Source organism: Stegodyphus dumicola, chromosome 3 (assembly GCF_044657685.1).
Source record: "Stegodyphus dumicola isolate Sdum_Otavi_A_Nest chromosome 3, ASM4465768v1".
Lineage (NCBI taxonomy): Eukaryota > Metazoa > Arthropoda > Arachnida > Araneae > Eresidae > Stegodyphus > Stegodyphus dumicola.
In genome coordinates, this window is record NC_140770.1 from 276,411,946 (window position 1) to 276,427,110 (window position 15,165).

At 34.2% G+C, this 15,165-nt stretch overlaps 1 protein-coding gene across 4 annotated transcripts in view; it reads left to right on the forward strand.

The window, feature by feature from the left end:
• Positions 1-15,165, forward strand: part of LOC118185570 (uncharacterized) — a 228,414-nt gene that overhangs the window by 3,679 nt on the left and 209,570 nt on the right. For all 4 annotated transcript variants that reach the window (XM_085814198.1, XM_085814200.1, XM_085814199.1 and 1 more), the window contains exons 2-3: positions 6,847-6,955; positions 10,712-10,851. In XM_085814198.1, the coding sequence (XP_085670324.1) occupies positions 6,847-6,955; positions 10,712-10,851 (249 nt within the window). The remainder of the gene's footprint in view (positions 1-6,846; positions 6,956-10,711; positions 10,852-15,165) is intronic.

Genomic DNA, 15,165 nt, shown 5'->3' on the forward strand with positions numbered 1-15,165 from the left:
TGGTGAACGGCTGGCTGCATGGGCGTTTTCGTGATTCTCCGCAGGTGAAATGCGTATACAAGCTAGTTTCCCTTAGAAAGGTCTTCCACGATGACATCTCTCTTCTTTTATCTATTTTTGCCATCTTCTGAAATCCAGATAACTTATTCTCCCCTTTTTCCTTTCTTCTTTCGACGTCCCTCTTCGGAACTGATGTCAAGACTCATTCATGTAAGGTGCCCCTGGGGTTTCGTAAGATAAGTGATTCAGTCCAGCTCAGTTACTGTCAGAGGTTTCTTTTAGGGAAATAATACCGATATTTATCTGTAGTTTACGTTCAACTAATTTTAATTTGTTATGTTCTTACTGTAACCGTATTCTTTGGAAATGAAATTACTTGCGTAATTTTTGCCTCTTGATTTTACGATGATAAGATTAGTTACAAAAATGGGAGGAAGTACTGGTAAAAATAAAATATATATTGTTTAAATTCACATCTCTTGCTTCCATAGAATCCTAATATGTCTACAGGTGAAGGTACAGGTTGAAGCTAGGCCAACACCTCCGTAGTACCACAGGTAATTGAGGTATTGCTGAACCTAGCTAACTGTTAAATTTTCCACCCCAAGTTTGAGGAAGAACACCCCGGGGGATGGTCCGAGGTTCTAAATGTGTCTACAGTGGCGCATGAACTAAAAGGGTAGTGGATGATGATTCTCCCCACCTAGGATTCGGCACACTCACGACTGGGTCCCTAAACTCCAAGCGCCCTTTAAAAGGGGGAGTATATAAGGTATTTCTCCCTCCTTCTTAGTGTGCCTTCGGTGTGTAGTGGTTTGCATGCTGTGCGCCTATTCCAGAAGTCCTTGGTTCGATTCCCGGGGAAGGCGTTGCTCATTTTTCAATTTGTCTTGCTTCCAAAAATCCTAATGTCTCTACAAAATGTCCAGGTCAGTAGTTGTTAATCTTTTTTTTTCTTTCGTTTCCCCTCATGAAACTCCTTTCACCACTGCTAAATGTTTAATCCCTCTCTCCTTTCCAAAAGTCAAGAAATACGTTCACATATAATAAATTAAGATTATATTTAATGAGTTCTTATAAGTGAAACATGAAATGTATAGAAAGTATTATTAAATACGAAAACTTGAACAAAAGTGTTCTTTTATATTCATAAACTTATAAACTTTTATATTCTTAAAAGTTATACTTAACGTATTAATAAGAGATTGGCCGCGTTCTGTTCTGAATCTATAAAATTCCACCTTTTTGAGAACACTGGTTCAGGCGCTTATACACCCAGGGTATATTTGTAATGCATTTGGAACAATTTACGCATTCCAGGCAGAAGATTGGTCTCTCAAAAGGCTAAATTATAACACATATATAATTATAATTAAAAATGAACTTTAAAACCGAACAATTTAGGTAAAAACGATATGCCAAACAAATATTAACTTAGAAGTGAAACAACAAAAATCAGCTTTAAATTGCAAATATAACGCTGATTTTTGTTGTTTGACTTCTAAATTATTATAAACTGCACGTTTCTAGAAAGATTACGAATTAAGTTAATTCTGAATTTGCTCTTAAAAATTCTTTTATATCAAAGCTCTTAGTGTTTATTAGACAGCTCCTTGAAGAAAGATTTCCGTTTTAAAAATACGTAAAGACCATTAAAAATCTTTAAAAAAATGATTTTCGATCCGTTACGTAATGCGATGCTAAAAAAACTTTTGTGAATTACAAAAAATTGGAAAATGTTCATAATATTAACTTGATAAATCATGAATTAAGTGCATTTTTAAATAAATAATTTTCATTAAAAAGCGAAAAAAACAGTATTATTAAGAACTACATTTATTGCTAGTTTTTTTATCAAAATGATTAGATTTGAAAGATAAACTAAATATCTTTGCCGAAGGGCAACTCACGAGAACATGAAAAATAAGTGCATTTTATTCCGGGCAGTGGGCCAGTATATTGCTTTTAATTTGTTGAATGTGTTGATAAATAAATTTAAAAGAAATGTCTTATGGTTGATTGAATGGCGACACACTGGTGCGCAAAAAATAAAGGTATTCAAATGTGTAGTGTGTTAATAAGAAATCTGATAAGATTTTGATTTCCTCCCATTGCGAAGTTGAATGTATTTTTCACTCTGAAGGAAAAAGTACACGCTATAACAAAAACAAAATCAATTCACCGAGAAGGAATCATTCGATTGCTTTGAAATTTCGGATGAATAAATGTTTTGACCAAATATGCTATAAGGTATTTCTCCCACCTTCTTGGCGTGCTTTCATGGTGTGATGGTCTGCACACTGGACCGGTATTTAGAAGTCCGCAGTTCGATTCCCGGCGAAGGTTTTGATAATTTTTCCATCTTTCCTGCTTCCAAAAAATATCTAATGTCTCTGCTATGCAAATGATTAAAATTTGGTGTCCAATGAATAGTGGGATCTCCAGCGCATCGGGAACTGCGCATCTAGGAGATGTATATAAGGAACATACATGAATTGTAGTTAAAATTTTCTGTTGCATTGCAATTTAGGATACCTTTCAACGACTGAAAAGAATGCCTCGCCGCAGAATTCGAGTGATTGTCAGATCAGCTGCCATAGCCCTTGATTCATCGCTGTCACCCATCAGACGTGCGACCCGCGCACGAGAGTCCACCATGACCATTCATAGACGGCTGATAAAGCGAAATCTACGCTCGCACCGACCATTACGCTACCTTCCACTCACGCCTGCACACTGTCGGGCCTGATTACAGTGGTGGTTACAGATTACAGTTTGGAATAGAGCTGACTGGGAAACATACAGTCTTTAGCGACGAATCTTGCTTCCAACTGTCTCGTGACGATCTTCGAAGACGGGTCCAGAGCAGTGTGCTGATCTTGCTTTCACTATTGCACGCCACATAGGCCCTCAACCAGGAGTTATAGTCTGGGATGTCATTTCCCTTGATAGCTGAACCCCTTTGGTCATCATCAGAAACATACTTGCAGCAAAGCGGTACGTCGACGACATTCTCAGACCTGTTTTGCCATCGTTCCTTTTGCAGTACCTTGGCCTTACTTTTCAGCAAGATAATGTCAGAGGACATACGGCACGTGTTGTTATGAACTATGTTACAGCTTGTAAAACCCATCCTTGGCCAGCCGGATTGCCAGATCTCTCTCTCATCGAGCATGTGTGGCATGTGTGGGATGTTAAAGTGGCTGCATCTACCAGAGAATGTTGATGCCCTAGCTCTATAATTGGAGCAAATTTGGCAAGAAGTACCTCAGGAGACCATCTGGGAGATTTATCAGTCTATGCCACGTCGTGTGGCAGCTTGCATCCGCGCTAGAGGTGGGTCAACACCTTATTGATCTCGTTACCTTATAACTGTGTAACTCTAAATCATTCAATTGTTCTGAAATTTTAATCATTTTCTATTCTGTACATAATCTTCTTATTCATCGATTTTTGTCTCCATCGGGCAACTCCTTCTTGGTGCGTCGATGTTTTCGTTATATATGGTATTTGAATTTAAAATTTTAGAAGTTGGCATGTGTCATGTTCTTTGAATAGTGTTTCTTTAAGAATTCATCTACTGCGTTTTAATTTTCGCTTTATTTTGTATATTTTTCAAATTAAAACTTGAGCGGAGGTTCGAGCATTCATGAGAGTTACAAATCGAGTGTTATTGGTGAAGGGAGTGCCGTCGGCCCTCCCGATACAGCGAGACATTAGAAACAACCTTTCAGCCAAGATAACAAAATACCGCTCCAATTAACAATGTAAGAGGGTAAGGCCTTAATTTATTATTAGCAGTAATAAGTAGTCCACCCAACCGATATAGTAGTTAGCGTCACTGATCGCCGAGTCGAAGGGCCCAGGTTCAAATCCCGGAAAAGCCACGGATGTTTGTAAATGTAATAATGTCCGTGCTGCATGGGGACACTCTAAATATGCGGCGAGACGAAAGTCCTCTCAAGAGGTGGGTAGTAGGAGAAGAGGGGTGGGATATCCTCGCACCCGTCCCACCGTGGTTGCTCTCCATCAAAATTGGGCTCGGAATTGAGTTAAATCGCAGTCTCAAACTGTAAAGTGTTGAAGGCTGTTTCCAACGACAGGTGAAAACTTGTGCTACTTATCACAAGAAATTTCGTGGGCTTGGGCAGACTATAGGTCAGGCAAGTGACTATTAGCAACAACAACAGTAATGAGTTGTCATTTGCAGAAACATAAGCTTACTAAACTATCAGCGAACAAACATATAGATTCGTGACGCAAACAAGTGCACTCTGTATATCGTCTAGAAAATCAATTATATATATATATATATATTTTCAATAGTTCAGCTTCTCTAACTTTTTCCACACAGGGAACACAATTATAAATTAGAAATATTTCGTTAATACCTTACTCTTGATTACTCAGAAAGCAATTTTTACTTCCTTGTACAGAATAAAGGAAGTATTGTAATCGTGAAAACTTACGTCTATGATATTTCAACGGAAATGTCTCTTTTGACCGTTCAAGAACATATTTTGACTTTTTTTTTTTTTTTTTTTTTTCATTTTTCTGTACGTACTTACAGAAAAAAGGTTCCTTTTTTAAAAAAAATAAGATTGTAAAATAGATTTAAAATGGATTCCGAAGACATTTTTTCTTGACGTTTGTACGCGTACGTATGGATTTATGTTTCTCGCATAAATCAAAAGAGGTTTAGCCGTAGAAGGTTGAACGTTTTGCATATGGGATTATAAAAACATCTAGTTGTGCACCTCCCTATTTTATAGTAATCGTCAGTACCAAAAGTATACATATATAATCATGCCCTTTACCCGGCTTTAGAGTTCTTACCCGAACTTTACGTTTGGGATCATTAATTACATACTTATAGAAGTGTTTTATATGATGAAAATATTCATCTTTTGACAATGTCAAATTAAAAAAATATATATAAGTAAAAGAAAATCTGAAAGCTTTCAGATCCCAGATTTTGTTTCATTTATTTTTCAGAATTCTGAAGGCTTTCAGATCTTACATGACGACCAAAGAGGCGTTTACTTAATGTTTTGTATCCTGCCTTTATTTATTAAATATCAAGTTCTTCGCACTGAAATCATGAAATTCAATTCAACAGCAATATCGCAAAATAATTTTAAAATGGAGCTTATCTTTAGAATTTCCGATACACGATCCCGCTCGCTGGAAACAAAAATCGTCTTCCCCCCCCCCGTACAGTGTTGCCATTGCTCGCTTTGAAATCGTTGAGTTTGTTAAAAATGCGTTATAGTGTTACAAAATATGAAATCCATAACAAAACGAATTTCGAATTCCAAATTCGGGCTTCAGTGGAATTTGAGCAAATTCCGCCAGATCAGTGAAAGGTTACGTCATTCAAAATGGGATGTCAATTAATCACAATGAGAGAAACATATATACATTTATGCAGATTCTTCATTATTTAATTTCTTTAAATATAATAAAGGGCGATAATATTGGGTGGCAACAACTTGAAAAGTGAACCCACACTTAAAGTTTTCAACGCAAAATGCTAAAACAAAATTAATAGTCCTTCAGGGCTAATGCCCTTTGGGCTAAAATTCGCATGAGTAACGAAATGTAACTTTTAATGCGGTTTTCCGGTTCCTATACTTATATTTGGATTAGTTTATACTTGTTATGTAACTATAAAGTTATAAAAAGTTCCTGCGACAAAAATTGGCTGGGATATTGAATTTCAAAATTTGCAATTTTTATGTCATTTTTCAACTTGCATCGAGCAATCGGTTAATTAAGTTACAACAATTCGAGGAATTAAATTTAAATGAAGTGTATCAAAAATATGTATAATTTAATAGGCCGTTCACATCACATGTTTTCAACATATGCTGTTAGCAGTTGTATGTTTTAAAATACAATTCATTAGAGTTTAGTCCCATCAGCGGACGAGCGGTAAACTCGCTGAACACTGGTCATTCAGTGGGGCGTTCGAATCCCGTGAATGGGCTGGCTGCATGGGCGTTTTCTTGGTTTTCTCCATATTTAACGTGTATACGAGCCAGTTTCCTTTAGAAAATCCTCCACGAAAGCATTCCTCCTCTTACGCAGATAACCGAGTGCTTTGCAAATAAAAATTATTAAAGGTTGCAAATTATTAAAGGTTATTCAATTTTCCATTGGTGATAAGAAATGAAGTTGACAGAGGTAAATTTATATTTGTTTTTAATAATTCAAAGCTATTAAAGTGTGAATTATTTTATCTTATAAACTATAGAGTAACTTTGTCTTCACAACTTATAAGATGAATGAGCCTGCTCATAGCTGTTCTACGTTTGGATGTATGGCGGTAAGAAGGATCATAGTGTTTTAATTGCAACTGTTGTTGCTAAGCTTATAAGGTATTTCTCCCGCCTTCTTCGAATGCCTTCGTGGTGTAGAGGCAGCACTCTGGACGCGTATTCGGGAGGTCCGTGGTTCTAGTCCCGGTGATTGAACTGCTCATTTTTTCATCACTCCTGCTTCGAAATAACCTAATGTCTATACATACCATACCTAATGTCTATACATACATAGTTCGAAATAACCTAATGTCTATACATACATAGTTTTTCTGTACTTCTAATTTACTGGAAAGTCACCGGGAAGTCTGCAACACATTTTTCAAGCAATATCCTGAAAAATAGCTTGATCTAGTTTTCAAACTCTATCACTGTAATAAATTGTGAATCGTGAAGGCTTTACCACTGCATCGACATTATTTTTAATATAGGCTTTTCCAACATTATAAGTAATAAATAAAAATAATTGTGTTCTTGGCCAATCGTAAATTTATTTACTTATTTGTTTTTCTTTATATATTTTTAGGCAACAATGAATTCGATATTTGCAAAACAGATCCCAATAAGGCGTGCTTATCAGGTTTACGTGAACTTGATTTTCCGGAAACCGAGAAAGATCTCGAAAAAATATGTCCGTAAGTACATTTGAATTTACTGAAAATTTTTGGAGACAGTTTTACAGGATGTATTTTCCTCTTGGCACAATACATTGAGATGCTCATCAACATCTTTTCGGAGATATTAAAATTAGGTATTAATAATTTAAATATCTTAATTATTCAAAAATTGTTTTAGTGCAATAGAAATTTAAGCACTTAAGAAACTTTAAAAGTTCTAAATTTTTTAGATCAAAACAGCATTAGCCCAAGTGGGCTGTTAGTCTCGAAACGGGATTTTGCATCGTCCAATTTAAATGCTTATACCACTTTTCAAATTGTTGCCACCAAATATTATGGCCCTGTATTACTTAAATTAAATAATGAAGAATATGCATGTATATATGCATGTTCCTAAATGCATGTTGTACGAAAAAAGACGGTACATAAAACCATCAAATTTTGACTAACTTAGTCCTCCTTCCAAACACGTGCACCTGGAATCCCGAATTTTGCTGCCGAAGTGACTGTTAGGTGGTGTAAGAGCGAAGAATGTGATATTTAATTGATAAATTTCACACAGAGAGCGTTAATAATAAAAGACAAACAAAAAAATTGCAAACAATCTTATTAAGAAAACTGAACATTGATATGACAAACTGTAGAAAGACAGGAAAAAATATAAAAAATGTATGCCAATACGCAATACTGCATCGAGAATTCTAACATATGCTGCTATTACATTTTTTTAAATTTTGCTGATGAGTTATATATGGCTCAAGTCCGAAGAAAATGACGATTAATAATAAAGCTGAAAAGACAAAAAGAAATGGATTAGCAAGAGTGAATGCTACAGCAGAATGATGGACTGCAAGCTCAAGTAAATAACTAGAGCTTTTGCATCTTAATGTATTTTATAATAAGAATATTACTTTGAATTTCATACAAAATTATACACCTAATTCTACCCTTGCGCAATTAAATGGTGACGCATGCATTTTCCTGATATAAAACACATCAATCAGAGCTCTGTTTGAGAAATTGCCATGTGTTTTTTGTTCGTACAGCTAGAATGAGACTGTATTTTAGCTTTATTTTTTATCCAAAGAGGTAATATGCCCAGAAGGATTATTAATTTCGTTTTGGTATTTTGCGTGGATTCACGATAAGCGTTGTTTCACTTTTCAAATTGTTGCCACCCAATATTATCGCCCTGTATTATGTTTAACCCGTTGCCTGTGACGCAAATGCGCCAATTTCGGAATGTGCGACCTGAGTTCAGGCAAGAGCAAAAAACAGTGTTTCAATTCTGTGAAGCCCAAACTCAGTTTGTCCAATTCATAAAATATAATTTACCATTTTCCCGATAGATCGCGATAGCTTCCCGTGAAATGTGCGGCAGTTTTGCGCCATTTGTCGGACATTTCTAATTTTGCATTTCTTCCCAAATTTCATTCCAGTCTCATTATGTTTGCAATGTCGGAATTAGACGATAATGAAAAATACTTATTAGTCGCTTTATGATCCGATACCAGTATTTCAACAGGAGAGTATGACTATTCCGAAAATGAAACTCTTTGACGCCAAACCTGGATGCCGCTATGTTTAAATAACCTGCCTCCAACCGCACCAAAATACCCATTCCGTCAACCACAAGTGGGTGCACATCTACTTTTACTCACGAAAAACAATATTTTGGACTATTTTTCCATGACCATCTGATTCACACCGTTGCGGGAGAGACTAATAGATATGTACAGCAATGCATTGAAAAGTAACATCTGAAGCCAAAAACCCGATCAAAAGTGTGGCTGCCTACACATGACCATGAACTGACATTATTTTAGTTGCTGCATGTTTTACAGGGTATTATTTAGAAGCCCAATGGCTCAATGTTTTGGTCAAAAAAGACATGTCTTGAAAGTCTATTCTTTCCCAAAGTTGTGTCCTATGACAGATTTCAAATGCTAAGAAAATGTTCACATTCTGTGAACAATGAAGAAGTCGACCTTGAAAAACACCCTAATGCTAAACTGCACAAATTTTGGCGCATTCAATGTAAAAATCCACTATAAAAGTCTGAGGGATATGAAATTCATGACAATTGATATAAATAATAATATTGTTTTATTAGTTTATTATATTTATCTTGAAAATTTTGTCATTTCACTTATTTTGCTATACTTTGAACACAAAATTGCTGTAATCCATTAACATTTACCATATATGTGCAAATATGGAATATAGTAGTTATTTTGTTCAATTATTTTTAAGTAATCTATTTCTAGAATCTTTATGATAATAAAGAACAAAATTAAAAAGAAAAAAAAATTCCATTTTGGGGCACTTTTTTTCAAATATATTCCACAGGCAACATTATTTATTAAAGAAATTAATTAATAAGGAATCTGCATAAATGTTCCGTCCTTAAGCAAATTATGAATTGTTGATAATCTTACAAGTACTGCATGCGGATTTACTAAAGACATAGAAACCTTAATCGGAAGATAAGAACATGATTCAATCATTTTTAAAGCAAAAAATGCACAATTTACCATTGTATAAAAATAAAGAAACTGAGCTCACTGAGCCGAGTAACAGAGTGGATATATATATATATATATATATATATTTATATGCTTTTGGTGCTGCTGATTGCAACCAAAATACGAGATGAACATATACATGTTATAGCAGTCCTACATACAAAATTTCAACGTTCTGAGGCTATTCGTTTTTGAGTTATACGAGATACGTACGTACGTACGCACAGGCGATACGAAAAATTCTCTTCTGAATTCATTTTAAATCAGTTTTATAAATTTTTAGGGAGAAAAGAGGCCTTAATTCTGTCCTTACGTGCAGATGGCACGCAAAAATATAGTTGAATTGCATTCGATAGCCGTCAAAATTAATATTTTCGTTGGAATTTTTTTTTTTTTTTTTGAGAGTTTTACCGTCCCGAAATTTTTCGCGATTACAATACCTCTTTTTTACGTATAAAGAAGAACAAACAGGCATTGTTCATGCGATGAGTCTAAATAATAATGAAATTTAATACGTCTGTATTGTCGTCTAAGCAGAAACAATGTATGATTATCAAATAGATATTAGAATCTAATGATTGTGTAAGTACGATTTAAAATAATAATTACGTATGGTAGAGCACATGAAGAAAAGAATCATTAAATTTTACAATGTAATATATAAACACCTTAAGATGTTGGTTTTGTTAATCAAAAATTCATTAAATTCTTACAAAATATGAAATAAATGAAATGCAAATGCGAAATTCAAAATTCTCGCTTTGAGATTTCCATGCAATGTGGAGGACTATGTGTTTTCAAAATCTGGTGGCTCTAGGCTGAGGCTAGGTTTCCATTCGTATATAAATACAGATTCTTAATTATTTAATAATAGAGAAAAAACTTAGTTAATAAGTAACCCGCTTGCAGAGCCCAGAGTTAATTAGGAATGCAATGTATTTTCCCTTTCCTGTGCATTATTTCGTGGCTAAGAGACTGATACTTAGAGTTAACATTTCAAAGATCGACTTCCGATGGCAGCATACCTGAGTTTCGAATTTTCTGCTTCGAAGGAAATTACGTCAAACATGCGACACATTAAATATTACGTATGAGATTAAAAGATATGTTATTTAGTCCCTTCATTTCGTCTTGAGGAGGAGTATTCTAAGTAGCACATGAAAAAATATTACCCTAAAAGACTATATGTTGGTCTTAAATTTTAAAATTTTTAATTCCCGTTTAATAAAATTATTTTTTCTAAATTTAGATTGATTGAAGATTATATTAAGTGCTTGGGTCGTTATGATGAAATGTGTAGCACAAAACTATTTTCTCTCCCTGGACAATACGGAAATATTCTCAGTCTCGTGGACGATATTTGCAATAAAGACAGCCAATTTCATAAAGGTAAGTTATGTGAGTTTGGTTCAATTTATTTTGATAGCTTTCTTAATCGAAAGCAAAACGTAATCGTAAGTCAAACGAAAACAAATTTCTTTTGATTTATTTGAGCTGTAGGCACTCTTATACGATTTTATTTAATCTCATTTCTCCTGGTGGCTTGGTAATTTGCCTGGGTCAAATCTTGAAATGAAGTTTTAACCATTGTCCATCATGATTATTTTCGTGAAAGATGTTACGTTTATAAATTTACTAAAACAATGCGATATTTCCAGGAAATATTTGGTACTTTTCCATTTTGCCGGCGCAAGCGATAAAATCGCCAAAATGGTTCAACCGATGCCAAACGGAATATTCTCGCTGGCAACCTTTTACGCTTCATTTTCAAAACAAGTCGCGGCCATTTCTTATGAGATTGATTGTTTCTTTCAATACTGGCATACGATTACGTATAATTTTTACCAGATAATTCAATTTTATGCCCTAAGGCCATTTGCGGTAATTAAGTCAGTTAGGATGCAATCACACCGCCCACCCGAAGGCAAAAGTATAGAAAAATCAAAGTCCAGGGTTAAATTCATCCATTCTAATGAGAATACACTAGCGAAATAAAGCATTACGGTTTTACATAATTTCTAAGTAAGGTATTCGTACGAATGGAAGTAATCCTTGCATCTAATTCTGTACTCCAAATTAAGATTTAACTTCAAATTCATGTAGGTAATTACTGAGAGAATTAGACTTTTGTAGCGTAGTTTACGTGAGATGAGATCACTTGGGGTCACGAGGTATGAAATGGCGACTTAGGATGTTGTACCATGAAAGCATAATAATTTTTACAAAATTACTGTTTACAAATTTATTGCCTTTTTACAAAATTTTTAACGATATTTAAAAGTTTATGCCTTCAAAATAAAAACTTTCTTAGAACTAAATTTTTTTTTATTTGTATCCTGTGTGTTGTCACCAATAAAGTCTGCTTGGCGAGATTTGCGCCGGTAAAACGGAAAAGTAAGGAATATTTTTAAAACTCAGTGAATACATTTTATAAATTAAGCGATGGATATTTCCCACATATTCTTGTTCAATAGTCAAACTATTCGTCGCAATATTTTGACCTCGGGCATCGAATAGTTAAAAGAATATGTAAAACCAATACGACTTTCATTACCAGCAGCTACGTGCTTTTTAAGTGGTGATTAAATTTATATTCTAAGCCTTACAGAAATGTAAATGAATTTATTGCATTTTAACTCACTGAATCAATCAAAACAAAAGATGATGTCTCGCTTATGCTGATTAAAAATTTCATGCATTCTTATTCAATGATGATCTTTTTTTTTTTTTTTTTCTATCTTTCCGCAGTTGGAGATTAAAGTGTATAACCTAATCGTATGAATAAAACATGGTAATTAAATTTAAATCCCAACCATCTTGACGAATCTGGAGATTTTTTACAGATGAAAAGGTGAAAGTTACTTGTCCGGAGCAAGTTCGTGATTTTAGCGATATTTTTAAGAAACTTTCCAAATTATTTCAATTGATCGTAAGCAGGCAAACACTATTAAGGTATCGAAAGTAAACACATATTTTAATTATTAAATAAGTATTATATGATACAAAAAAATAAATGAAATATCTGGAATTTTCCAGAAATCGTTCTGTAACTTTTTGCTCTGTTCATATCGTTGTGTATACAGGGAGAAGGTTCTGCTTAAAATCATTAGAGAATTGCACATCTTCGACATTACCAATAGGGCTATCAATAAAATGCATCTTATCGCTGTTTCTTTTAATGATTTTACAGCAAAATACTGTATTCCTGTAGAGTACCAAATGCCCCATGAGAATATTTTAGGTACAACTCTGATATACGCCCTAATTTCACCAAATCTGGCGATATGTGTTCTGCGCTGTTTTTTGGCGTGATTGCGTGCTGACGTTGAAAAATCTTTTGCTGGAGCTCGTTGGTTCTGTGTCTGAGGAAGATGGGGGAGGGAGATAAAATGGTAGAAGTTGTTGAATTGAAGTTCGGCAAAAGGAAATATCATTGTGGCCATCCTGTTGAGGAGCAGTGGGTGTTTGGAGGAATGGAAAGAAGGTGTGGGAGATTATTTTTAGTGGCTGTGCATGATAGAAGTAGGGATTTGTGATTATTTGTGATTTTATTTATTTGTGAATCATAGTATGAATTTTCTGGATAGTGTGTCTGGCTGTCATATAAATACGATAGAATTACGTGGCAGCATGTTAAAGGCGGTATGAAATTGGTATTTCTGCTGTTCGAAAATGCATTAATTCATGGTAAGTGCATTTTATTTTATTCTTGTTCTTATTTTGTAGAATGTCATGTTCATTGTTTTTTTAATATGTTTTTTAGTATGAATATCTGTCGTTATTGATATTTGTTTGAATTGTTTGAAATTTATTTTAGTTATTTTAGTTTATTCCTTCTCTGCCTATATTTTGCAATTCGTAGATTTTTTGTAAGTTAAAAAATATCGCTGTGTACATGGATTCTTGTCAAATATTTTTGGTTAGACACTTTACGTTTTTGCTATCTAAAGTTTTTGTTTTTAGCTTAAGTTCTGTGTTCAAAACGTGGCTTTTGCATGTGCGAAAACGCGTTTTTGGAGACATTTTAGGCTTAAAAAATTTAGATAGTAATATGGCAGCGTGGAGTTTCTCGCCAAACATTTTTGGCGAGAAATTTGGCAACTTGAGGGCGCATATAAGAGTAGTTCTATATTTTAAAATTGAGTTTAATGCAAAAAGTACTGTCTATAAAAACCATTGGCACTTGAAATATAATAAAAATAAAGCATGCAGAAATTACGACCTTGCTTGACTGTCGTGACTGTTTCGAAGTTTGTTATGAGTATATTTGCCAGAATTTAGGACATTCTAATAATTTGGTCATGTCTACTAAGATGATTGCGATAATATATATGTACTCGAAACATTTTCTGTAAATTTGCGAAATTTACTTATCGAATACAAGTTAGTCATTTGGGCGACTTTTTTTTTAAGCTTGCCAAATTGTCTATATTTATTGCATAACATTATCTACAAATCAAATAACACATTTTAGTAATTGAAAATATAAATTTTATTTAATAACTGCGAATTATATGATGTATTACATTAAAAAAAACGGATCTTTTTAACGAAATTCTGCAATTTTTATTTTCGCTAATGTTCTTGCCATTTTCCATCTGCTATCACAACAGAAAAAATCACAGAATTGCATAGATACGGCATTACTCATAAGTTCAGCAAAAGTTAGATTTCTGGCCCTCTGACCAGCACAGGGTTTCGCTAAGAATGCTCAGATTTCCTAAAGCTATCTTGAGAAAGAGGGATTTTTCTTATTTTTAATGCCAAATTGCCCCTGGTTCTTTAATATCTGGGTTTATATACTTTTAATACAATGCCTTAATTTCTTGAACGTATTTCAAGATGCACGTATGTATACTTTCATATAAAAAGATAAAAATTATTCTAGAATGCATACATACGATCTTACCCTTGGATGACTTTATAAGGCAAACTGGTTCGTATTCACATTACACATGGGATTAACCACGAAAACTAACCACGCAACCTGCCCGTTTGCCTGGGATCGAACCCAGGTCGAACTCTCAGTACTCAGCGGTTTTAAACACTGGGTAACTAATGGATTTCGGGTGAAGGACTATGTGTGTCTATGTGTGTCCATTTGCGGTAATTAAGTCAGTTAGGATGCAATCACACCGCCCACCCGAAGGCAAAAATATAAAAAAGGCAAAGTCAAGGGTTAAATTCATCAATTCTAATTGAGAATGCACTAGCGAAATAAAGCAATGTTGTTTTACATAATTTCTGAATAAGCTGTTCGTACGAATTGAAGTAATTCTTGCATTTAAACTTGTATTCCAAATTAAGAGTTAACTTGAAATTAATGTAGATAATTACTGAGAGAATGATATTTTTGTAGCATAGTTTAGTTGAGATCACTTGGGGTCTCGTGATATGAACCGGCGAATCAGCATGTTGAACCGTGAAAGCATAGTAAATTTTTAAATTAATGTCTTTTTACATACTTCTTGGATTTTTAGAAAATTTTAAACGATATTAAAATGTTTATGCCTTCAAAATAAAAAATTCTTAGAACTAACATTTGCTAAAATTTTTTATGTGTATGTTGTCGCCAATAATGTCTGGTTGGCGAGATTTGCGCTGGCGAAACGGAAAAGTACGGATTAGGATTTACCTCAACTCAATTCAACACCTTACATTAGTTTTCTTGGCAGTCTCACTGAAGAACCACGATGGAATTAA